Genomic DNA, 26567 nt, shown 5'->3' on the forward strand with positions numbered 1-26567 from the left:
AATATATTACAAAATTATAGTAATCAAAAGAGAATTATATTGCCTTAAAAAAAGACACACAGACCGATGGAACAGAATCGAGAGCCCAGAAATAAACCCATGCACATAGGGTCAACTAATATTTGACAATGGAGCCAAGGATACTGAAAGGAGAAAGGATAGTTTCTTCAATAACTGGTGCTGAGAAAACTGGGTATTAACTTGCAAAAGAATGAAATTGAATCCCTATCTTACACGACTTACATAATTGTCTTGAAATGGATTAAGGACTTAAATATAAGACCTGTAATCATAAAACTCCTAAAAGAAAATATAGGAGGTAAGCCCCTTGACATAGGTTTTGGCAATAATTTTTTGGACATGACACCAAAAGCAGAAGCAACAAAAGCATAAATCAGAAAGTAGGAGTACAGCAAACTAAAAGCCTTCTGCACAGCAAAAGAAACAATCAACAAAATGCAAAGGTAACCTACAGAATGAGAGAAAATACTTGCAAACTATGTATCTGATAAAGAGTTAATATCCAAAATATGTAAGGAACTAATAATTCAATGGCAAAAAATCCCCAAAACATCTGATTTAAAAATGGGCAGAGTATTTGGACAGACATTTTTCTAAAAAACACATGAATGACAAACAAGTATGTGAAAAGTTGCTTAACATCACTAATCATTAGGAAAATGCAATGTAAACCACAATAAGATATCACCTCATAACTGTTAGAATGGCTATTATCAAAAAGAAAAGAAAAAATGAATTCTGATGAGGATGTGGAGAAAAGGGAATACTGTTGCCTTGCTGGATGGGAATGTAAATTGGTGCAGCCCCTCTGGAAAACAGTATTGAGGTTCCTCAAAAAATTAAAAGTAAAACTCTCATATGATTCAGCAAATTCACTTCTGGGTATATCTCCAAAGAAAATGAAATCACTAGCTCAAAGAGATATCTGTACTTCCATGTTTAATGCAGCACTATTCACAACAGCCAAGACATGGAAACAACCTAAGTGTCAACTGATGGATGAATGGATAAAGAAAACATGGCAAATAGATCTATAACAGAATATTATACAGCCATAAAAAGATGGAAACCTGCCATTTACAACAGCATGGATGGACTTTGAAAGCATTATGCTAAGTGAAATGAATCAGAGAGAGAAAGACAAATACTGTATAATCTCGTGTGTGAAATCTGAAAACACTGAACTCATAGAAATTAGAATGGTGGTTGCCAAGGGCTGAGGGGTAGGGGAAATGAGAAGATGTTGGTCAAATGCTACAAGCTTTCAGTTAAAAGACAAAAAGTTCTGGTGATCTAATGTACAGTATGGCAATTATAGTTAATCATACTATAGTCTATACTTAAAGGTTGCTATGAGAGTAGAGTTTTAATATTCTCACCATAAAAACAACTACAAAATGGTAATCATGTGAGGTGAAGGATGCGTCTACTAACCTTATCTGGTAAACATTTCTCAGTATACACACACACACACACACACACACACACACACACACACACACGCACGCGTATCAAATCGCCTCATTGCCCACCTAAATTTACTCATTGTTATACGTCAATTATATTTTAGTATAGCTGAGAAAAAAGAATAATCAGTACTGTAATATTATAGTAACTCACATTCTAAAGTCTACTTAATGAAGTTTTCTTCCAGACAGGAATATTTTCTCCAATTTTAATATAGTTTGAAGCATTTTCTTATAAGCCTTGGCCTCTGTAGAGGGCAGTTTGGTATTACTTTTTAATGATTAAGAATACATAGTCTTCAAGTATCTTCAGGAATGTGATATGAATCGGGTAGGATGCTACTTACCTAGTCATGTTGTAGTTTTGGTTAAAGCTTTTCCAGATCCATTGATGGAGGCAAGGAAATCACGTAAGTCTCTGAAGTGAGCCTTGGAAAACAAGGTATTATTCACGTTGCTGCCATATTCAGAAAGACAAATGCCATTTCATTTTCTATGAATCATTTGAATTGTTCCCGAGCAGGTGACACATGGCAAATAAGCCTTACTCCATAGGAGAGGCCTGTGTTTGCTCCTCCGTGTCCTGGTATCACCGCCCTCCACTTCCCACTTACTGGGGCATAGACACAAATGCGGCCAGGGCAAGTGCTTTGCTGAATTAATCACTTAAAACTTTTTGTTTTGTTTTATTTTTAAAATAAACTAGAAAATATCTTTTTTATGCTGATAACAGTAACTCATACTTCATTTTTTAAAAATTCAAGCTAAAGGTGAAATTCATAAAAGTACAAAAATTCAGAAAGCACATCCAAATACCAACACTTAGAGACACTAGTGTATGATGTATATGCTTCTACACATTTTTATGAATTTACACACACATGAACTTATAAGAGTTTTAAAGAGTTGAAAAATGGTTAAAATAAGTAGAAATGTTTTCAAACACACTCCCCTTTTTGGTATTTTCAAACACATACACATACACCCATTCCAATTGTGATTATAAGAACAATACATGAATAGATATGGGAGGGTGCTTATGATGAAAATTTTGAATCTCATAGGGGTCTTCCCCAGGACCAGAGGCTGATTTAGTAAATGTTTGTAACTGAAGGTTTCTATACACATTTTATTTAAAAGTGCTCCCCTAGGTAGATTAATATTTGGAAGCAAGGCTGTTGATAATTTTGTCTTTGCTACCACTAAGAAGCAGCACACAAAATCCAGCTTCAACCCTCTGTCCACTGGAGTCAAGTAAATTAAATAGCATAGCTTCCATACGTGGGAGCAAGGAGTGGGGACTCTTCACCAGCATCCGTGCCTTCACTGCTGAGAGAGAGAAAGAAAGAGAGAGAGGCATGCAGAGATAACAGAGACACAAAAGACAGAGATGGAGAGACAAAGAAAATCAGAGAAAGCTCTATAAGACGAACCAAACATAGCACTGAGCTGCCAGCTGACAGATTTAAGAAATAAATGCTCTTAGATTACTCTGTAACACATGACCCTATCCAGAATACATAAAAACACAAAAATCAACTTTACCTACATAGAAAAAAATGACTGGGAAGAAATGTATCATAATACAATAATTGTTTATTTCAAGAGACTATGACTTTACAGAAGTCCCCTACATCCGAACCTTCAAGTTGTGAACTTTCAAAGATGCTAACTTGCATTCACACGTCCAGTCACCTAAGTTAGTTCACGTGTCTGGCATACACTGTCATGTGCGTGCATCCTCTACAAGTGGTTGTGCTTTTGTGTACTTTACTGTATAGTACTGTATAGAGTACAGTAGTACAGCATCTTTATTTCAAGCCCAGGATGTCCGGAAGCAAGCATAAAAGCAGTGGTGATGTAGCTGGTGCTGCTAAGAAGCACCAAGCTGTAACGATGGAAACAAAAGTGAAAATAAATGAGAGTGAAGCGAGGTGAAAAGATGGTAGACATCACTCATTCTTATAACATGAATCATTCAACCATCAGCACGATTCTAAAGAACAAGGACAAGATCATGGAACATGTGAAGTCTGCTGTGCCAATGATGTCGACAACAATATTGAAGAAGTGTGGAAAAGTGATGGAGGCGATGAAGAAACTTCTCAGTGTGTGGATGCAGGATGAGCATCAGTGTCAAGTCCCGCTCAGGTTAATGCTGATCCAAGAGAAAGCTAAAAGCCTTTAGGAAGTCTTTTTTTTTTTTTTTTTAACATCTTTATTGGAGTATAATTGCTTTACAATGGTGTATTAGTTTCTGCTTTATAACAAAGTGAATCAGTTATACATATGTTCGCATATCTCTTCCCTCTTGCGTCTCCCTCCCTCCCACCCTCCCTATCCCACCCCTCTAAGTGGTCACAAAGCAACGAGCTGATCTCCCTGTGCTATGCGGCTGCTTCCCACTAGTTATCTATTTTACGTTTGGTAGTATATATATGTCCATGCCACTCTCTCACTTTGTCACAGCTTACCCTTCCCTCTCCCCATATCCTCAAGTCCATTCTCTAGTAGGTCTGTGTCTTTATTCCCGCCTTGCCCCTAGGTTCTTCATGACCTTTTTTTTTTTTTTCTTAGATTCCATATATATGTATTAGCATACGGTATTTGTTTTTCTCTTTCTGACTTACTTCACTCTCTATGACAGACTCTAGGTCCATCCACCTCACTACAAATAACTCAATTTCGTTTCTTTTTATGGCTGAGTAATATTCCATTGTATATATGTGCCATATCTTTATCCATTCATCTGTTGATGGACACTTAGGTTGCTTCCATGTCCTAGCTATTGTAAATAGAGCTGCAATGAACACTGTGGTACATGACTCTGGTTTTTTAATTTTTATTTTATCAGGTTTCTAATTTCACTTTCAGATTTTTCATCATTAGTGTATAGGTATGCTAGAGATTTCTGTGCACTAATTTTGTATCCTGCTACTTTACCAAATTCATTGATTAGCTCTAGTAGTTTTCTGGTAGAGTCTTTAGGATTCTCTATGTATAGTATCATGTCATCTGCAAACAGTGACAGCTTTACTTCTTCGTTTCCGATTTGGATTCCTTTTATTTCTTTTTCTTCTCTGATTGCTGTGGCTAAAACTTCCAAAACTATGTTGAATAACAGTGGTGAGAGTGGGCAACCTTGTCTTGTTCCTGATCTTAGTGGAAATGGTTTCAGTTTTTTACCATTGAGGGAGATGTTGGCTGTGGGTTTGTCATATATGGCCTTTAGAGGAAAGTTCCCTCTATGCCTACTTTCTGCAGGGTTTTTATCATAAATGGATGTTGAATTTTGTTGAAAGCTTTCTCTGCATCTATTGAGATGATCATATGGTTTTTCTCCTTGAATTTGTTAATATGGTGTATCACATTGATTGATCTGTGTATACTGAAGAATCCTTGCATTCCTGGGATAAACCCCACTTGATCATGGTGTGTGATCCTTTTAATGTGCTGTTGGATTCTGTTTGCTAGTATTTTTTTTGAGGATTTTTGCATCTATGTTCATCAGTGATATTGGCCTGTAGTTTTCTTTCTTTCTTTCTTTCTTTTTTTTTTAGTTTTTTAGTTTTTTTTTAGTTTTCTTTCTTTGTGACATCTTTGTCTGGTTTCGGTATCAGGGTGATGGTGGTCTCGTAGAATGAGTTTGGGAGTGTTCCTCCCTCTGCTATATTTTGGAAGAGTTAGAGAAGGATAGGTGTTAGCTCTTCTCTAAATGTTTGATAGAATTCGCCTGTGAAGCCATCTGGTCCTGGGCTTTTGTTTGTTGGAAGATTTTTTAACCACAGTTTCAATTTCAGTGCTTGTGATTGGTCTGTTCATATTTTCTATTTCTTCCTGGTTCAGTCTCGGAAGGTTGTGCATTTCTAAGAATTTGTCCATTTCTTCCAGGTTGTCCATTTTATTGGCATAGAGTTGCTTGTCGTAATCTCTCATGATCCTTTGTATTTCTGCAGTGTCAGTGGTTACTTCTCCTTTTTCATTTCTAATTCTATTGATTTGAGTCTTCTGCCTTTTTTTCTTGATGAGTCTGGCTAATGGTTTACCAATTTTGTTTATCTTCTCAGAGAACCAGCTTTTAGTTTTATTGATCTTTGCTATTGTTTCCTTCATTTCTTTTTCATTTATTTCTGATCTGATATTTATGATTTCTTTCCTTCTGGTAACTTTGGAGTTTTTTTGTTCTTTCTCTAATTGCTTTAGCTGTAAGGTTAGGTTGTTTATTTGAGATGTTTCTTGTTTCTTAAAGTAGGATTGTATTGCAATAAACTTCCCTCTTAGAACTGCTTTTGCTACATCCCATAGGTTTTGGGTCATCGTGTTTTCACTGTAATTTGTTTCTAGGTATTTTTTTATTTCCTCTTTGATTTCTTCAGTGATCTCTTGGTTATTAAGTAGTGTATTGTTTAGCCTCCATGTGCTTGTATTTTTTACAGATTTTTTCCTGTAATTGATATCTAGTCTCATAGCGTTGTGGTCAGAAAAGATACTTGATACGATTTCAGTTTTCTTAAATTTACCAAGGCTTTATTTGTGACCCAAGATATGATCTATGCTGGAGAATGTTCCATGAGCATTTGAAAGAATGTGTATTCTGTTGCTTTTGGATAGAATGTCCTATAAATATCAGTTAAGTCCATCTTGTTTAATGTATCATTTAAAGCTTGTGTTTCCTTATTTATTTTCATTTTGGGTGATCTCTCCATTGGTGAAAGTGGGGTGTTAAAGTCCCCTACTATGATTGTGTTACTGTCGATTTCCCCTTTTATGGCTGTTAGTATTTGCCTTATGTATTGAGGTGCTCCTATGTTGGGTGCATAAATATTTATAATTGTTATATCTTCTTCTTGGATCGATCCCTTGATCATTATGTAGTGTCCTTCTTTGTCTCTTGTAATAGTCTTTATTTTAAAGTGTATTTTGTCTGATATGAGAACTGCTACTCCAGCTTTCTTTTGATTTCCATTTGCATGGAATATCTTTTTCCATCCCCTCACTTTCAGTCTGTAGGTGTCCCTAGGTCTGAAGTGGGTCTCTTGTAGACAGCCTATATATGGGTCTTGTTTTTGTATCCATTCAGCCAGTCTATGTCTTTTGGTTGGAGCATTTAATCCATTTACATTTAAGGTAATTATCGATATGTATCTTCCTATTCCCATTTTCTTAAATGTTTTGGGTTTGTTATTGTAGGCCTTTTCCTTCTCTTGTGTTTCCTGCCTAGAGAAGTTCCTTTAGCATTTGTTGTAACGCTGGTTTGGTGGTGCTGAATTCTCTTAGCTTTTGCTTATCTGTAAAGGTTTTAATTTCTCCATCAAATCTGAATGAGATCCTTGCTGGGTAGAGTAATCGTGGTTGTAGGTTTTTCTCCTTCATCACTTTAAATATGTCCCACCACTCCCTTCTGGCTTGCAGAGTTTCTGCCGAAATATCAGTTGTTAACCTTATGGGGATTCCCTTGTATGTTATTTGTTGTTTTTCCCTTGCTGCTTTTAATATTTTTTCTTTGTATTTAATTTTTGATAGTTTGATTAATATGTTTCTTGGCATGTTTCTCCTTGGATTTATCCTGTATGGGACTCTCTGTGATTCCTGGACTTGATTAACTATTTCCTTTCCCATATTAGGGAAGTTTTCAACTATAATCTCTTCAAATATTTTCTCAGTCCCTTTCTTTTTCTCTTCTTCTTCTGGGATCCCTATAATTTGAATGTTGCTGCATTTAATGTTGTCCCAGAGGTCTCTGAGACTGTCCTCAGTTCTTTTCATTCCTTTTTCTTTATTCTGCTCTGCAGTAGTTATTTCCACTATTTTATCTTCCAGGTCACTTATCCGTTCTTCTGCCTCAGTTATTCTGCTATTGATCCCTTCTAGAGAATTTTTAATTCCACTTATTGTGTTGTTCATCATTGTTTGTTCGCTCTTTAGTTCTTCTAGTTCCTTGTTAAACGTTTCTTGTATTTTCTCCATTCTATTTCTAAGATTTTGGATCATCTTTACTATCATTATTCTGAATTCTTTTTCAGGTAGACTGCCTATTTCCTCTTCATTTGTTAGGTCTGGTGGGTTTTTGCCTTGCTCCTTCATCTGCTGTGTGTTTTTCTGTCTTCTCATTTTGCTTAACTTACTGTGTTTGGGGTCTCCTTTTCGCAGGCTGCAGGTTCATAGTTCTCGTTGTTTTTGGTGTCTGTCCCCAGTGGCTAAGGTTGGTTCAGTGGGTTGTGTAGGCTTCCTGGTCGAAGGGACTAGTGCCTGTGTTCTGGTGGATGAGGCTGGATCTTGTCTTTCTGGTGGGCAGGTTCACGTCTGGTGGTGTGTTTTGGGGTGTCTGTGGCCTTATTATGATTTTAGGCAGCCTCTCTGCTAATGGATGGGGTTGTGTTCCTGTCTTGCTAGTTGTTTGGCATAGGGTGTCCAGCACTGTAGCTTGCTGGTCGTTGAGTGAAGCTGGGTCTTGGCATTGAGATGGAGATCTCTGAGAAATTTTCACCATTTGATATTACGTGGAGCTGGGAGGTCTCTTGTGGACCAGTGTCCTGAAGTTGGCTCTCCCACCTCAGAGGCACAGCCCTGACGCCTGGCTGGAGTACCAAGAGCCTTTCATCCACACGGAAAAAGAGAAAAAGGTTAAAATATATATATATCTTTGCTCCCAAAGTCCACCTCCTCAATTTGGGATGATTCGTTGTCTATTCAGGTATTCCACAGATGCAGGTACATCAAGTTGATTGTGGAGATTTAATCCGCTGCTCCTGAAGCTGCTGGGAGAAATTTCCCTTTCTCTTCTTTGTTCGCACAGCTTCCGGGGTTCAGCTTTGGATTTGGACCCGCCTCTGCGTGTAGGTCGCCTGAGGGCATCTGTTCTTCGCTCAGACAGGATGGGGTTAAAGGAGCAGCTGCTTCGGGGGCTCTGGCTCACTCAGGCCGGGAGGAGGGAGGGGTAGGGATGCGGGGCGAGCCTGAGGCGGCAGAGGCCGCCATGACGTTGCCACAGCCTGAGGCGCACCGTGTGTTCTCCCAGGAAAGTTGTCCCTGGATCACGGGACCCTGGCAGTGGCGGGCTGCACCGGCTCCCGGGAGGGGTGGTGTGGAGAGTGACCTGTGCTCACACACAGGCTTCTTGGTGGCGGCAGCAGCAGCCTTAGCGTCTCACGCCCGTCTCTGGGGTCCGAGCTAATGGCCGCGGCTCGCGCCGGGCTCTGGAGCTCATTTAGGCGGCGCTCTGAATCCCCTCTCCTCGCGCACCAGGAAACAAAGAGGCAAGAAAAAGTCTCTTGCCTCTTCAGCAGCTGCAGACTTTTTCCCGGACTCCCTCCCGGCTAGCTGTGGTGCGCTAACCCCTTCAGGCTGTTTTCATGCGGCCAACCCCAGTCCTCTCCCTGCGATCCGACCGAAGCCCGAGCCTCAGCTCCCAGCCCCGCCCGCCCCGGCGGGTGAGCAGACGAGCCTCTCGGGTGGGTGAGTGCTGCTCGGCGCTGAGCCTCTGTGCGGGAATCTCTCCGCTTTGCCCTCCGCACCCCTGTGGCTGCGCTCTCCTCCGTGGCTCCGAAGCTTTCCCCCTCCGCCACCCGCAGTCTCTGCCCGCGAAGGGGCTCCTAGTGTGTGGAAACCTTTCCTCCTTCACAGCTCCCTCCCACTGGTGCAGGTCCCATCCCTGTTCTTTTGTCTCTGTTTTTTCTTTTTCCTTTTGCCCTACCCAGGTATGTGGGGAGTTTCTTGCCTTTTGGGAGGTCTGAGGTCTTCTGCCAGCGTTCAGTAGGTGTTCTGTAGGAGCTGTTCCACATGTAGATGTATTTCTGATGTATTTGTGGAGAGGAAGGTTATCTCCGCGTCTTACTCTTCCGCCATCTTGAAGCTCCTCCCCTATGAAGTCTTGAAGAAGAAAAATGGCAAAGAATCAGAGGTGCATCTTTTAATGCCAGCCATGGCTGGTTTCATCGGTTCAAGGCTAGAACCAAACTTCACAACGTAAAAGTAAGTGGTGAGTCAGCAAGTGCCGATACGGTATCTGCTGGGGAATTTCCGGAAATGCTTCGAGAAATATTGATGAAGGCGTATATTTACACGAGCAGGTTTTTAATGTGGATGAGACAGGACTGTACTGGAAGAGAATGCCAGACCAAAGTTACATCAGTAAGGAGGAAAAGTTGATGCCAGGCTATAAAGCAGCAAAGGATAGGCTAACTCTGTTGTTTGGTGGCAATGCTTCCGGAGATATGAAGCTGAAGCCTCTCTTAGTTTGTCATTCAGTGAACCCAAGAGTACTTAAAAACAGCCAAGGGCTCTCTTCCTGGTGTGTGGAAGAGTAACCCCAAAGCCTGGGTTACACAGGCCATTTTCCAGAACTGTTTTTTCCACCACTTTATCCCGGAGGTAGAGAAATATTGCTTGGAGAAGGATGTCCCATTCAATATTCTTTTGCTGCTTTACAGTGCTCCAGGCCATGGACAACTTTCATCCCAATGTCAAAGTACTGCATCTGCCACCAAATACTATGTTGCTCATCCAACCTATGGACCAGGGACTTATAGCGACTTTTAAGAAATATTATTTACGTCATACTTTTCATCAGGCAGTAAAGGCAAGTGATGAGTCAGGAACAACCTTGCGACTATTTTGAAAGGCATATAACATCTACAAGGCCATAAAAAACATTGACTTTGCTTGGCGTGAGGTTACGGCCATCACCATGAATAGGGTTTGGAAGAAGCTTTGCCTGCAGTTTATTCATAATTTTCGTGGCTTTGAAAAGGTGGATAAGGAATCCAAAGAGGTCTTCAGCAACTTAGTGACCCTCAGCAAGAAGCTGGAGCTAGATCTGCAAGAGGACGACTTCACTGAACTCCTTGCTGTGCAACACAAGGAGCTTACTGATGAAGACCTGATGGAATTGGAGGCCCAGAGAAAGGACAAAGAGAGACAAGAGGAAGAAGAAGTAACTGAAGAACCGAAGAGATTCACAGCGTAGAAAATGGCAAGGGGATTTTGTTTATCTGAGGAGGCACTGTTAGTTTTTGAGGCACAGGACCCGAACTAGGCCGGTACACAAAGGTTGCAGCAGTCGTTCAGAATGCAATCCAGTGCTACCGTGTCATCTATGACGAGGAAAAAAGAGCTACTACCCAGACATCACTGGATCGTTTATTTCAAGAGGGTAGATAGAATTGAATCCAGCCAGGAAGGGGAACCTGTGCCGTCAACGTCAGGCGTGAGTGAAATTGCAGCTTGCCCTCCGTCTCCTATTATTGATGATCCTTCAGCTCTACCATCTCCCACCTCCTCTCCCTCCTCCAGTCAGTAACTCTTCTTGCCTGTTCACTCGATGCCAGCCCCTGTATGCCAGCTGTTGTTCTGTACTACTGTACTTTTCAAGGTACTGTACTGCAAGATTTTTAATGTTTTCTTTATTTTTGTGTTTATTTTTTATGTATTATTTGTGTGAAAAGTATTATAAACCTATTACAGTACAGTACTATATAGCTGACTATGTTAGCTGGGTACCTAGGCTAACTTTGTTGGACTTAATGAGCAAACTGGACTTACGAACACGCTCTCAGAGCAGAACTCATTCATATGTAGGGGACTTACTATATTTTTTTCCTTATTTTTGGGTTTCTGTGTTTTTCCAGTTTCTACAAAGAACATGTTATTTTTGCAATCTGAGGGGTGAAAAGATTTTAAGGAAATAATAAATGTGTATTTCTATAGTGCAATGTGTTCCCCCAGTACATCAGGCAACGCAGACCCCTTTGAAGTGTCCGGCCTGGTGCAATGTGGTCAAGCAGCCTACCTGCGCTGACCAGACTACACAGATCTGGTCTGTGATCGGTGACTAGTGAATGTATACTCAGACTCAGTGCACAGTTGTTGTCATTTTAGTTTATACCAAATTAGCAGCAAGTGGTGCAAAGATTAAAAACCAAATATTAAAAAACAGACACGAATGAGTGAGTGGATGCAGCTCCCCAGAGACCTCCCCCCTTCAGAGGAACACCCAAAGAGAGCTAGCTATAAGCAGAGTGAGCAAGCTGTAAGGTCACAGGAATCCAGAGCTGTGGGCTGGCTGTCTTTCATATCTTCGGAGGCCACGTCACAGTTTAAGACTTACCTACTACCAAACAGGGCATGCCTTGCTGTCCACAAGTTCACTTTCTGGATCCATTTCTTACCATTAATCCTGCAGGGGGAGGCTTTTACAGTGATATCTATGCAACCTGCAGTTGTCTACTGAGGTGTTCCTGACCCGTTTTCCCTCACTGTTCTAGCTTGCTTGTTCCATGCCTTACTTTTCTTTTCTGAGTTCTCTTGACTCTTCGGGCCACTTAAGTGGGACCATGATATGAGGCCTATTTTAAGTATAGATCCCAATACTGTGTTAGTACTTCATAAAGATGAAACAAAATCCCCAGAAAGCTGAGTACTCCTCAGGGCTGTCCTAACAACCTGCGGTGAGGAGGAGAATCCAAGCACATGACATTTATAACAGAACCACGCTAATCCTCAGCCCCCTCCCTACCCCCAAAGCTCCTTTCTACCATATTGCTCAGAATGAACTCGGATTGTTGTGATTTTTTTTTTTTTAAACTACAAATGAGGGGAGTGAAGGATAATGAAGAAAAGACGGGGACAAGAAGAAATTTGTTATAAACATTAATTGAGGGATAAATTAGATGAATAGATCATGCAGGATCTGGTGTAATTATGCCCAACTACTACTAGCTATTGTTACTGTTGTTATTATTATTAAAGACTGAAACTGTTTTCTGTTTTGTTCACTCCTTTTTTCCCCCAGTGCCTAGAATAGTATCTAACAAAGATGGCAGTCAATAAATATCTATTGAATTAGTTATCCTACCAAAAAATCATTGGTTATTTCTTTTCCTTGTACATTTCATATCAGAGAATGTAAGACCTTATTAGTGAGTTAGTGAAAATACTGTGTCCATTGGAGGTTCACAAGAGACTCAGTGATTGTTTTGCTATTAGAGCATTTAACATCTTAATCCTTTATTCTTCTTTAGTTTCTTTACTATACTTTTGAGGTAATTTTCGTATCCTTTCATTTCAATAAAACCACTTAAAATTCTCAACACTAAAGTATTAGAAGAGACTAAGTTTTTCACTACCATATTTGTAGGATGAAACAGTAGCAGAAGTTTTATACTTCTTATAGAGCAGTTACAGAGCAAAAAGTATGGTACTTCTCCCCAACACTTTTCTTTTACTATTCAACTAACTGCTTGCACCCACTTTATCCCAAGAGACATATTAATAGACTCAATATGTGTTGGTGTAAATAATATCCTATTAGACTCAATATGTCTTGATGTGAATAATATATACTGTGGCCCAGAACATTCCAATGCATACAAAAATAAATCACAATTTCCATAAAATAAATATAAAAAGTAAAAATATAATTTCTATTCAAGTATGTCCCTGTCTCCCTATCCTAAGAAAAGATTGTGTTCCTCTTAATAAAAAGCAAAACAACAGCTATAATGACAATAGGCTCATACTGGATTTCTAAAATACTAACCTAGCTGTGAATATTAATATTCAGTTATATTGAACCAGTAAGTTATATTTGCTAAGGCTCAGATAGACATTGAAATACAATTTTAAATGGTCTACTATTTTACTGTATTGTATTAACTAAAGAATATGGATAACTTGTGCTATATTTGCCATCAAATACACTGGGCACAGGGAGAGTAAAACATTTCCATGAGATTTATATCCAAACAGTAAGTGGGTTCATAGGGTTTTTTTTTTTTCCATTCAAGTACACATCTTTTCTATTCATTTAAAATTAATCTCACTTTTCAATAGGTCTTCATTCCTACTAAGCTAAGCCCATAAGCCCCCAAAGATCTCTTATACTTATTGGATCTAGATCTGCTATTGAGAATCTTTCTTTCTGCTAGATATTCCATCTCTAGGAACCACACTTTGTTCACGGGTCAGTTATCCATACTTTCTCATTGATATTTTAGCATAAATTTCATACAGTTTCTTCCCAATTAGAATGAAAGGTTGGGTACAGAGCATGAAACATCAAGCCTGCCTGAAGTATCAGGGGTAGCAGCAGGACTGGGTGCCAGAAGAAGAAGTACCAAGAGGGAAGGATGGGGAAAAATGACGAAGGAAATCAGAGGGAAATATGCAAATACAACACCGTTCACTTTTACATAGCAGTGTTACAGAGATTGGGCTTGATTCAAACAATAAACAAAGTAAAATTCTCAAGGAAGGAATTAAATCAAGTTTGTGGAAGCTTTCTAAATAAAAAGTCACCTTATTCTTTTCCTGACTCAGACTAAACTAGTTAATTTGTGGAGCGTGAAACCTGACTGCATTTTGGAGCCTGAAAACTCTTTATTTCATTGACCAGAAGATGGAGCCATTATATAAAGAATTTTTAAAACTTGCCAGCCAAAATGGAACCACAAATTCTCTCTTTACTATATTATTATTTTAAACCATTTTATGCAATCTGAGTTGGCTGAATGTCATTTTGTTCTTAACAATGGAAAGGAGGTAACATGTTTTAACCTCCCATATACAGAGAAATAATATATTATTATATTATTATTTTCCAAGTTTTTTTTAATATACTGCTCACTATTATCTATACCTAAGAACAGGAGACAAAATAGAGAAATTAAATGTCATATTCAACTAAGTAAGGTCACACATTCAGTAAGTAGCAGAGACTGAGACCCAAAGGAGAGCTTCCTAACTCATAGCTCAGGCACAGTCTACTGGATCTCCCAGCTGGCACTCCAGCTTATACTAATCAACACACACTTGCAACAAGCCAGGACACTGAGGGAATGAATGTTTTTCTTATGGGTCAGTTTTAGGAGGAAACACTGAGAATCATGTGCAAAGAATATAGCATCCATGGATTAAAGTTCAGAGCAACTTCTACTGGTTTTCAAACTTAGCTGTGCATTAGAATCACCTGTGGAGTTCTTAACATTCCCAGCACCAAAGCTGCACTCCAGACTAATTAAAGCAGAATCTCTGGGCTGGGACCTAGGCATTTGTTTTAAAGTCCCCAGGTGATTGCCATGTGCAGTGAAGTTTGAGAAGAAGGGATCTTTACCAGTGCTTTTCCATCTGTAATGTGTACACAAATTACCGGGTATCTGAAGCATCCCGCTCTAACTGTGGTCACTGGATGAAAAACCTCAGCATCATCTGGGAACCTGTTAGAAATGCAAATTTGGGGCCCTACCTTAGATCTAGTGAATCAGAAACTGGTCGTGCAACTCAGTGATCTGTGGTGATCTGACACATACTAACATCTGAGAATCACTGGTCTAACTTGGGACCAATCTTCTCTTTTTATTCCTGACAGGTGAAGACTCAATCTCCCAAAGGGGTGGAACTCCTTCACTACCTCATTGACATTTTTACCATTGAAACTGATCCATTTTTTGTTTTTCACCAGAATTGTTAAATACATAGACACATCCTGTTACTCACTTTTTCTTTCAATGCCTGCTCCCTTGACGTCTAAGATGTTAATGTTTGGAGGAAAGGGTCAAAAAAAAAAAAAAAAAAGAGCTAGCAAACAAAGCAAGAAAGAGGACTAGAGAGAGGCGTTCCAAGAGTTTGTTGGTGCACTGAACTCTGATTAATCTTCCACTCTAAGGATTCTCAATCCCTCTAATTGTATACTCTGCATATAATTGATGCTAGCAATAAAATTTCCATCATCTGCAAGACATCCAGGATATTCAGAATATAGCCATGATCTTAAGAAGCAATTCAACGTTTAACCAAACTCTTGTTTTGTTTATTGCTGAGGTTTTGGGTGGCTTTTTTGACTACCACTCCCTGAAACAAATGAGAGATGTGGTCTCTGGAATCAGAGAAATCTGGATTTGAACTCTCGTATTATCCTTTTCGTGATGTATAGCCATGAGCAAGTTACCTAAGTTTATGTCCTCATCTCTGACATGTGACTATCAATTTATGGGTTACTCTAAGATAGGAGAGACTGAATAGAAATTTTCCACTCTGTTCTTGGCGCATGATAGATGGCAGTGGTGTGCCGGAGCCAGCTTGGACTGGCTGGAGGGGCCCGTGGTGCCCATCTCTTCCCAACTGTTTACAAAGTCCGTTGTGGACATCTCATTCCCCAGCTTCTCATTTAAAATTTTTTTATAATCTTGTTCACCCCAACTTTTATCACTGCTGTGGGCAGATGCAATGTTAAATAATTGCGAACAACCGCAGGGTAAAGGCTCTTTGCACTGGCTGAGCTCTGAGGCAGGCCAAATAAGACAGCCGTGCAAGTGGATTTACCAGGGAACTGCCACGCAATTTTCTGGTAATGGCTTTTGGGGAGCTCCAAATCTGTTCTCCCCTCCAGTGTCTCTAGGCTGTAGGTTTTCACTGTGATTGTAGGACTGTTGGTTTTCAAAGGCTACTATGAAGTTTGCTGTTCTTACTGAGATACAGCCATTTTTCTTGAATAAATGTTCCTTTGGTTAATTTTGGTTAATTTTCAAAGTTCTGAAAAAGTTGGTTTTGACCATTTTGCTGGTGCTCCTATTCATTTATGGAGAACTGGATTTTCAGAAGTCCTTACTCTGACATATCCACTGATGTCCTGAAAGCCCAATTTAAATATATGCAGAAAATGCAAGCATATACTTCATGAAAGAGGATGTTCAATTTGGCTCCTTAAGTTTCTATTCTTACACTATCTACTCTGCTATGTGCTGGAAAGGTGAATTTCGTGACCGGTGTTTAATCGTCATATTAAGCCTTAACATACTTTTCATTGATTCGTGCAACATAGCTCTTGCATGTACTATTCCTCAAAAATTTTTTGCACTAAATGACTGATACTTTTAGTTGTGTGCCAACTTTGCAGCATTTTGTAATGCTGCTCACTTTCTCTTTCTTAATACTCTCTTAGTTCTCCTTAAAACTCTCTGTTTCATGTCTCAACCTGCATATGCTCTTCCTGGTTCACTTAGTCTGTCTTTAGATTCTACCATCCCTACAAAGCAATGACTCCTGGATATGTGTCTCTAACCCTGATGTCTTCATTGAACTACAGGCTATTATATTCAATTGCCTTCAGGACTTTTTTCTTTGACCTATAGTACCTCAAATTCGACACATTCAAAACTAACTCTTACTCACTTTTCAGTACTCAGCTCTAGTCTACCCTGGGTAGATTTAACTCGTCTTCATCATGTTCGCATGGTACAATATGGAAGTAAAGCATCGTACTATCATTGTTGACTGATTCTTCCAAGATACAGTAGATGCTCAATATAATTTTATAGAATTTATTACTGAATCCTAAATTGAGAGATACTTCAGAAAATGCATAATAAATTGTTGCCCTTTAAAGTTTCTACCACATATTTATGTATTTTGGATCTAATGAGTGCCAGTCTCTTATAGATGAAGAAACAGGCTCAGAGAATAGAGTACATTGTTCAAGTTTATAGTCACATTGTTAGTAAGTGACAGAAAGATTTAAACTCATGATATTATGTAATAGGCTGCTGCTGTGTATATGTGTGGATATTTATATTTTTTGGCAATTCTTAAAGGCATAAGATGGTATTGCACTCTGAAAAGCAGAGCTTAGATTTCTTTAAGTGCTTTCAAAGTCATGTCCAATTTTCTTTATTGATCTTGTAAAGAGGAAGAGATTTGTTTTGTTAGTTTTAGCTCTGAAGATGACAGATACAGGGGAGAAAAAAAGGAGTTCTCTTACTCTTGGAGGAGATAACTAGATAGGAAGAAATGCCAATGGGGAAAAAATGCCAACGGCTGCCATTTTAAACTGCCAGAATGATTCCCTAGCTTTGTTCGGGTCAATGGGCTTTGTTTTTCTATAGAAGCATTGGCTTCTCAAGACCAAACTAATCATGCCCATTATAGCTCTTGGCATGAGAGTTAAGTGAAGTTTTAGCTTTATTTCAAAGGAAAAATTTTAAATATGCTTACCGACATTCACTTCTTGCCTGCAGTCATTCTTCAGATTTCTCATATAGTCTGTCGTTTAGTATCATGAAGCTAAAGTAGATCGTTTCCTTTGTTCTCCCTGGCTCCCTCCCAGATGGCTTTCTGCCCATAACCCGGCTCTACACTTGGTATTCTGGCCAAGGTTTGTAGGAGGCAGACCCATTTACCTCTCAAATAAACAGACAGTGTGTGATTCCTTAGAGATAAACAACTTTTCTTTTAGTTGCAAGTGTCAGGGCCAAATGAGATGACTCTAAACCAATTTTCAATCTTTGTGGGTCGAAATGAGATGGGTAGGGAAAGATGAATTTATAAAAGAAAATAAATTAGGCAGGAAAATGAAGCATGGAGGAATTCTTTTCCCACCTCTGTTTCCCCCAATTCTTCTCTTAACAGAGCTGATTTTATTGAAGGCATCAACTAGAACCAATATATCAAGACAGGCTGAGTTGTTTAGGGAGATTACAAGAAAATTCTATCTTTACTGTTTTCTTAAAGGGAGTCAAAAGGAGATATTGATATTTAGAAGTTTGGTAGTTGTGAGTTTCACAGGATTTTTAAGAAAAAAATATGTTTTCTGTGGAGCTTTGATACCTATGTCTCATTCATCTTATTTTATTACAAAATTAGTTCTTAATTTCCAGGATTGGGAAGAACATCAAGGACAATAGTAATATCCTAGCTTCAAACAGAAGCACACATTTTAACTATAAATTTTAATCTTTTCTCATTAAATATTTGGCCTGAACTGCCAAAGTGAAATAACTATTCTGTATTCTTGATTTTTAAATCACTTATTTGTAGGAGTGAGAAGTAAAATACCTACTAGGGATGAAAAGTTAGCTCCAGAGTGATTTTTCTCTGGCAAAACAGCTTATAAATTATTAGAATGAATGGCTAGAGTATTTCTACAGTTACAAAATTTGCAGTAAAAGAATCTGCACAACCTCAAGTCACTGTCTTTAAGTTATGAACCAAAATTATGAAGCTTTTGAGAGTGGAATGTCCTGATACTCTTTCAAAGTATCATAAAAGAAAATAGTATATAACATAATAATAGAAGAAATAGTAAAATATAATTTAACTCATATATACATGATTTATAATGAATGATAAATCAATATAATATTACTCTCTGATATTTATAATCATTCAGTTGTCATCATTTTTGTCTCTCCTCAAAATCTCCACTAGGGAAGGGATTTGTCTGTTTTACAGTGTCTGAAACAAGGACTGGCAGATTGAATGTGCTCAGTAGATATTCACTGAATGAATGAACAATTCACATATGACGTTTAGTTCTTTTTGAACATAAACTGAATTTTGCTAAGTTTGACTCCCTTGAAAGTAATCAGGAGTCAGAAAACCTTTTAATTCATGGATTTGTTTCCGTAGGCTGAGGTGGAAGTGAAGGTGTCAGCAGCTCTAAAACTCTGCAGAAAGACAAAAGGTAGATGGGGTTTGTGTGACTTTTTGGGGAAGGTTGGAAAAGTTCACTTTTTTGTTGTCTTAATTTGTCAGGAGTCTTTCCCAGACCTTGTCTTTGAATTGCGTTCTTTTCCCTCAATACTTTACAGCAGTTTTCTTTGGTAGTTCTCTTTTCAATTTTGCTAGGGGTCTAATGCAGTTAAAATCAATTTTATTTTAAATTCCCTAAGGTTATGAAATCTCAGTTTGTTCTGAGTTGAAGTATTCCCATTGGTGTCACCTGCTAGTTTGTATGGTATGTTGCCTTTTCAGACTGGTTTCTTTCACTTCGTAATACGGTTTGTCTTTGCTTTTGATTATTTTGATAGGCCCATAGAGATATCCCAAGGTGTTGCTAGTCACTTAGTGGAAATTAACTAAATAGAAGTCATATTGTCTTGTATGAATTACAACCAAAACTAGCACATGCCAGCAAATACAGCATCTGGAACAGGAGTAATTTTTCCTCAATTCCACTAGGTTTTCAAAATTGTTAACAAGCTCTGAATCATTTCTATATACTTATTGTCTATAGTTTTATCTATGATGTTTTTGCATTTAAACTGCTTATAAAAATATATATTAAATATTTGAGAATCAAGCTAAAGCACATGATACAGACATGACGCATGCCTCCTAAATCTCTTAAAATTGGCTTTCTTTTCTGGGACGGATTAATTGTTAATGTAGGTACCTAATTATACAACTCTTAGAATAATAAAGTGTAGCATGTTTGCTCTGTTGCTTGTTTATAGCTCTCAATTATTCATATTTCTCTTCCTGTATGCATTAAATGCTGTTGCAGCAAAGGTCTCCTCTGCTCTAATCAGTATGCAACTTTTCCCTCCCTTGAGAGAGATTACTACCGTGCACTCTGCAGCTCATTTTGCCTGGATTATGGTATAATGTTATCTACAGCAAGGAAGACTTGAGCTGTTCTGTTGTAGGAACTTCATGTGATTATGTGATTGCCAATCAGGTTGAGGTGATGGTACTGTTGAGGGACTATAATTTTAATCTGCAGAGTGACTATCACAACTGCCAGTACAGAGATTCCCTATGAATATTTTATACCTTTTTACACGCCACTACACTAACACACAAGGTAGAAATAGTGGTCCAGCTCAGCAGCAATTCTTTTTAGTATATCTTATTTAAAGATAAATAACAGGACTGGATGCTCACAGCTAAACTAAAATAGAGGTTTGGATTGACTATTTAGTTAATATGGGAACTACTACCTCCAAATACTCTCCTGGAAAAAGCTAAACCTTTGTAAATACAGTATGCATGTTCTCTCATTTTAGCATGTTGTTTGCATTCAAAATCTAAAAAAATAGTTCAGTTTAAAAATATTTTGGTGCACTGAATGCTCACTACATACCAACTGGATGCGTGAGACTCTTCGGGATACTATACTTACACTTATCCATATAAAATAGAAATATCATCATTTAACATTTATGGAGACTGCATTGTGCTCCTGTATGATGGAGAGGTAGCTTGGGGTCATACTTTTAGCGGCGAATTGGCTGTCACACTAACTACTATTAGTAATATAAATTCTTGATTCTGTGTTGTCAGGCACTGTTCTAATTGCTTCATGTGAATTTTCTCATTCTACCCTTATAACCATATGGCAACATAGTACTATTATCTTCATTTTACGGATGAGAAAGCTGAGGCACATAGGTTAAGTAATGTATTAAGGAAATTTGAAGAGTCCTGGCTTAACTGGTATCCAAATACAATTCTGGATCTAGAACCCAAGCCCTCGCCATTATGTATGCTATCTTACCTCTCAACACTATCACACAAAAAAGATACACACTGTCATTGTGTGGCTAAATGTTTGTATATTTTCACTTCCTGACTCAATTTTCTTCTCCTGCACAAACTCTATTGTGGATTTCAATGAATTCCTTTGGAATTCTATAGTCTTTATCCCCATCTTTCTTACCCTGGAAAACTTCTCATGGAAGACATTTGAGGCTGTCCATTTTTCAATAAAAAGAAAAAAGTTATCAGTAGCTACAACTTATTTAGGGATGCACTGAATTGATCTCCTTAAAGATTATTTTCACAAAAACAGAAAATACATACAAACATGATTTTATTTTTTTGATGACTTTTATTTTTAGATTCTATTACAATGCGTAAGTCTCAAGTATAACTACAATATAATTTATGACAAACATTTTGAGCATTCATAGATGTATGAAATTTGTAAAGAATTCTATGTAAACAGCATTATTATATTCATGGCTATTCACTGAATTTTATGAAGCAGTTCTTGATTTTTTTTTCAAGAATATAACATAATAAACCGCAGATATTAACAGAAATTGATGGCCTCTATACATAGGTCCTAAACCCAAGCCAATTACTTGGGCATTCTAATTTAGCTGGTCCTTTTTCATCACTCCCACTAACATTTCTCTGAAATTGCTATTTAGAACTGCTTTATTTACATATGCATTTTATCTTAACTCTTTTTAACAAAGCTATTAAAATTCTATAAAATCATGCTGAACATTTTGGGTTGAGGTTTTCAACAATCAGCATTTAGAAACAGCCCACAAATCACTTATATCTTTTGCAAACCATGTAACAGTCAAAAAGGTGAAGTGAGATTCTCCCACTTTTGTTCAAATTGTATGAATGGATTTGTGTTCAAATCTGTTCACTTCAGTTTTATTCCAATTTAAATTTTACAGTGTAACTGCCATTCTATATCATTAGGTTAAATGAGTTCAATGATTGTGTGACTTAAATATTAGCATGACAGTGCTTTCTGAGGGTGGTATCTTATAATCAGTACCAAACAGTAATCTACATGAAAAGAGAAGTCTAATTTTCCTTCAAGCTTGTACTGTATTAAATGAGCTCTTGGTTCCAAATATTATTAGTAATTGATAAAAAGTCACAACTAGACATTCCTGGGAAAACATACATATACAAAACCTAACCATCTTATATTTAAAAAACATTATAGTTCAGCATGAAATAGAAGTGTGACTTTGTAAGTTTTTCTTTTTTTGAAACGCTAAGAAGAAATTGTGTTGAGGAACCAGTTGCCAATATTTTCTTCACATAAAAATCAGGCAATGTAAAAACATTAGTAGTAAATCACACATAAACCTACCCGCTATATATCTTTTCATACTGTATTATATAAATATGCAAAGTGCAGTTATATTTATATGGATTTAAAATGATGAGGATAAACTGCATTCAAATTTAAGGTAATATTAATTTCTTAATTTAATGTATTAAAATATCTTACAAATGTAATATATTTTGTATGGTTCTCTAATTAAATTGTCAAAACCTATTTTCAACAGGCTTAGCAGGGATGTGATGCAATGCTCTACACAGTCTAGGAAAACACTGCATGGTATCTTATATATTAAATAAAAAAGAGGCTCAAATAATTTAAGATGAGTGATTGAACTTAGGTGTAAAGAATCTTTGGCCCTAGGTTTAATTTCATATGTGCCTTAGGACAGATGTCTAGACGTGATAATCTCCTTCACAGATGTTGTAAAATACATCACAATTTAAAAACATTCTAGATAGGAAGTTCTGTGGAAATGCCGCTTTCTTTGTTTTTATCTGTCTTTCTCATTTCTGTTTCTTTGCCTTTCTGCCTCTCATTTTCTACCTATACTTCTTCATCTCTATAGGTATGCTTTAATCTCCTTTATTTTTAACTAGCCAGAACAACAAAAAAATTGCTTTAAGTACTTAATATAGAAATATATTTATGTTCTTTTTTCATTTAAGAAAGCAAATGAATGAAATTGTTGTATATATTTGCTTTGAAAACTCCCCAAAAATCTTCTAAATAAAATTCTTTCTACTTATGTAACTCGATTTTTGTGTGTGCATGAATAACTTGATAGAAGAAAGATCTTATATTCCTGGAATAAACTCATAAAAAATACATCATGGCTGTTTCTTTTCAAGCCACTATTAACAAGGATTTTTTAAAAACTAGATTCATAATCCTTGGTAGAAGGACAACAGCTAAAGCAAAATGAATGTGTGCTTGGTAAACTATAAGCTCAGGATATGTTATTGATTGATACATAATATACCTCATAGTCATAGAATTTTATGGAGAAAGTGACATCTTTCTCATTTTGTAGATGAAAGCATAAAAGTTCAAGAGGATGAATGCTATTTCATCCTTTTCACACAAAAGTCTGTGTTGAACGCATGCCATGTGTTACGACTTGAAAGCTTGCCATACACACTTAGGATGGTATGCAGGAGACACAGTTAATACTGTGCCCAAGTCATTATCTGCTCAAACATGTTCCATGGTATCAAATATCTATCTGCATATCTGGAAGCACTCCACTGAAGAGAAATATCAACTTTGCTTAGTGCTAAAGAATGACTCAACACTGAATCAGAAAGCAGAAAACTGACAAAAATGACTAAGAGTTGGGTCATTATTGGTATTTTGGGGCAGCACAGTCCAGTGTTACACTGTATACATAAAGTGAATAAAGTTTTCTTCAGTTGCTTCTTTTCTCAATTACCTTCATTTTTTTCTTTCGAGGAATGTGATACGTACTTAAAATAATTTTTTCATGTTCCACAGTTATTGTATGAACAAAGAAGGATATAGAAAAAGGCAGTCTATTAAGCACAATACTCTAAAGGTAACTCTTATCCTAGTTGGTATATGAGTCAAGATGAATAAAAAGCATTTGTTGAACGGACTAGCCTACGTGTTTTTAATCCCATGGCATTTAATAGGCACATATAAATTGGTTTTGATGCAATATGAATAAATTTAAGCACCTCAAAATATAGAATGACCACTGTAGATGGATAAAAGAGTCTTGCCCCCTAATAACAAGATGTTGTAACTAAACATTCATTACTAGTATTCACTCCTTCTATCAGGGCACTTCATTGCAAAGCCAAGGGAAAATACTTTTGTAGATATCCAAATGATAGATACTTGCGCACATGCGCGCGCGTGTGTGTATTTGCATGGGAAACATGAATGTTTACAATCCTGTGAAAAGATGACAAGGTAGATGTGAACATTTTCTACATGGTCTTCTAATTTATTAAAAGTAAATAAAATTAAATCACCTTTGTTTGCTGTAATCAATAATCCCTGTACAGTTACTCTTTAGAATTCTTATAGATTCATTTACCAATGCAAAAATAGCCACTGCTAATGCTGCCCACCTATGTTAGAGAATCAGAGCTAGCGACTGCACTGACTTTGAGACTATTTTGATAAAAAGAGTTTTGGCATAGGCCTCCTTAAAAGAGTCTTATTAACACAAATATATCACCTTCACAGGCTGTAAACAATATATCAAAAGTGAAGCTCTATTTTTTGCCTTCCTTGCCATCTTTTCTTTTGTCTTCCTTTTCTGTTTTGTCTTTTTCATATTTCTCTTTGTCTGGTTTTGTTACACTATCATATGAAGGTGGAGAGATGGTGGATGGAGTTCCATCTGTTTTTTCTGGACTTGAGTTCTCATTAACGTTATCAAAAACCATATCTTCTTTACTGGGCAAATCATCTCTGTCACCATCTTTTATGTATATACTTGATATGTTTTTGACATTTTGCCGTAAGCGATAACGTCTGTAAGCACGCTGAATGACAGTAGCAGACACATCTTCCTGTTTTCGTTTTAGTGTAGTTGTGATGGGTTCATAGGACACTTTAGAAGGATTTGCAGACATGAACCTTTCTTCCATCTGTGAACGAAGAGAGTCCATCTCTCCACTTTCACCCAAAACACGCTTTGTAAAAGCAAATAAGATGTCGAGACAATGGATCCGGTCCCCACTGACCATGGGCAGATCCATGGCAATGAGCTGGGCTTTGTTTGGTTTTGCTATGAGAAGAGGAGGATCCAGGGCAGCTGCAAAATCAGAGAGTTTGCTATATTCTATAAATTGGGTGGCATCGGGATCAAACTTCTCCCAAACCTCATAGAACATCTCAAAGTCATCCTCACTCAGCGGCTCAGTACTTTCTTCAGTGGCAACACTGAAGTTCTCCAGAATGACAGCGATGTACATGTTCACCACGACCAGAAATGATATGATGATGTAACTGACAAAATAGAATATCCCCACAGATGGGTTCCCACAGTCTCCTTCAACTGAGCTTCCAGGATGAACTTTTCTGGGGTCACAATCAGGTGGTGCACTGTTGAGAATAGGTGCTAGCAATCTATCCCAGCCACCAGAGGTGGTAATCTGGAACAGGCAGATCATGCTGTTGCCAAAGGTCTCAAAATTGAACATGTCATTAATTCCAGCTTCCTTTTTAACATAGGCAAAGTTGGACATTCCAAAGATGGCGTAGATGAACATGACCAGGAAGAGCAGGAGGCCGATGTTAAACAACGCAGGAAGGGACATCATCAAAGCAAAGAGCAGCGTGCGGATCCCCTTGGCCCCTTTGATCAGACGGAGGATTCGGCCAATCCTGGCAAGACGGATCACTCGAAACAGGGTAGGGGACACAAAATACCTTTCTATCAAATCTGCTAGAAACATACCTGGTGAAGAGGGAAGGAATACAAAGAAAATACTTAAATATCCATGCCACAGAAAATCATGACTCTAGTTTTTTTTTTGTTTTTGTTTTTAAAAATTTTTTATTTATTTATTTTTGGCTGCATTGGTTCTTCATTGCTGCGTGCGGGCTTTCTCCAGTTGCGGCAAGCGGGGGCCGCTCTTCACTGCGGTGCATAGGCTTCTCACTGTGGTGGCTTCTCTTGTAGCGGAGCACAGGCTCCAGGCTCATGGGCTTCAGTAGTTGTGGCTCGTGGACTCCAGAGCGCAGCCTCAGCAGTTGTGGCACATGGGCTTAGTTGCTCCACAGCATGTGGAATCTTCCCGGACCAGGGCTTGAACCCGTGTCCTCTGCATTGGCAGGCGGATTCCCAACCACTGCACCACCAGGGAAGTCTCTAAATAGTTTTATGTGCCATCTTACCTCTTATGATTTCAGGATTGTCATTTTACATTGAAAGCAATTTCATAACAACCCAAGGATCGAGCAATCCCACAGGAAAATGGTTAGAATTACTATTGTGAAATTTTCTCTCCCTTACTAAGTTTGTAGATCTTATTTCTTACCTCCACAACAATTTTTTTAATTGTAAGGATAGAAAAATTAAAGCTACACAGTAAAATGCTAAAAAGAAAATATAAATCACCTGAAATAACAACCAACCATTTACTACCGTTAATATTTTGTTGAGGATCACTCCATGTTTCTATGCAAGCACACAAACATTTACAAATGTAATCATGATATAGGAGCTTTTTTATGTCATTTGTTTTAGTGTTTTAGTTACTTCATCATATGGTATGGACATATTTTCATATAAATGACAACAGAATAATTCCTTATAGTTGTATAATGTTCTGTCAAAATAACCATATATTGAAGAATTTTTTGTTGTTTCCAATTGTTTTGGTTGAGACAAATATCCAAGCAGGTATATTTTCTTTTAGTTGCATGGGCATATTTTGATAATAAGAGAAGGTAGCTCAAACAGTATATTTCAAATTTTGTTATATATTGCAAATCTATCTCCAGCAAGTTTGTAC

The 26567-nt window shown here is 37.8% G+C and overlaps 1 protein-coding gene and 1 long non-coding RNA gene across 3 annotated transcripts in view; one reads left to right on the forward strand and one right to left on the reverse strand.

Moving 5' to 3' along the window:
* LOC309662482 overlaps window positions 1-26567 on the forward strand; it is a 437456-nt gene that overhangs the window by 139372 nt on the left and 271517 nt on the right. The window lies entirely within an intron of this gene.
* Window positions 8967-26567, reverse strand: part of SCN9A (sodium voltage-gated channel alpha subunit 9) — a 103950-nt gene continuing 86349 nt past the window's right edge. For both annotated transcript variants that reach the window (XM_082464871.1, XM_082464870.1), the window contains one exon: window positions 8967-25507. In XM_082464871.1, the coding sequence (XP_082320997.1) occupies window positions 24318-25507 (1190 nt within the window). In that variant the 3' untranslated portion in view covers window positions 8967-24317. The remainder of the gene's footprint in view (window positions 25508-26567) is intronic.

This window comes from Balaenoptera physalus (genome assembly GCF_965194825.1).
Source record: "Balaenoptera physalus genome assembly, chromosome: 6".
Taxonomy (NCBI): Eukaryota; Metazoa; Chordata; class Mammalia; order Artiodactyla; family Balaenopteridae; genus Balaenoptera; species Balaenoptera physalus.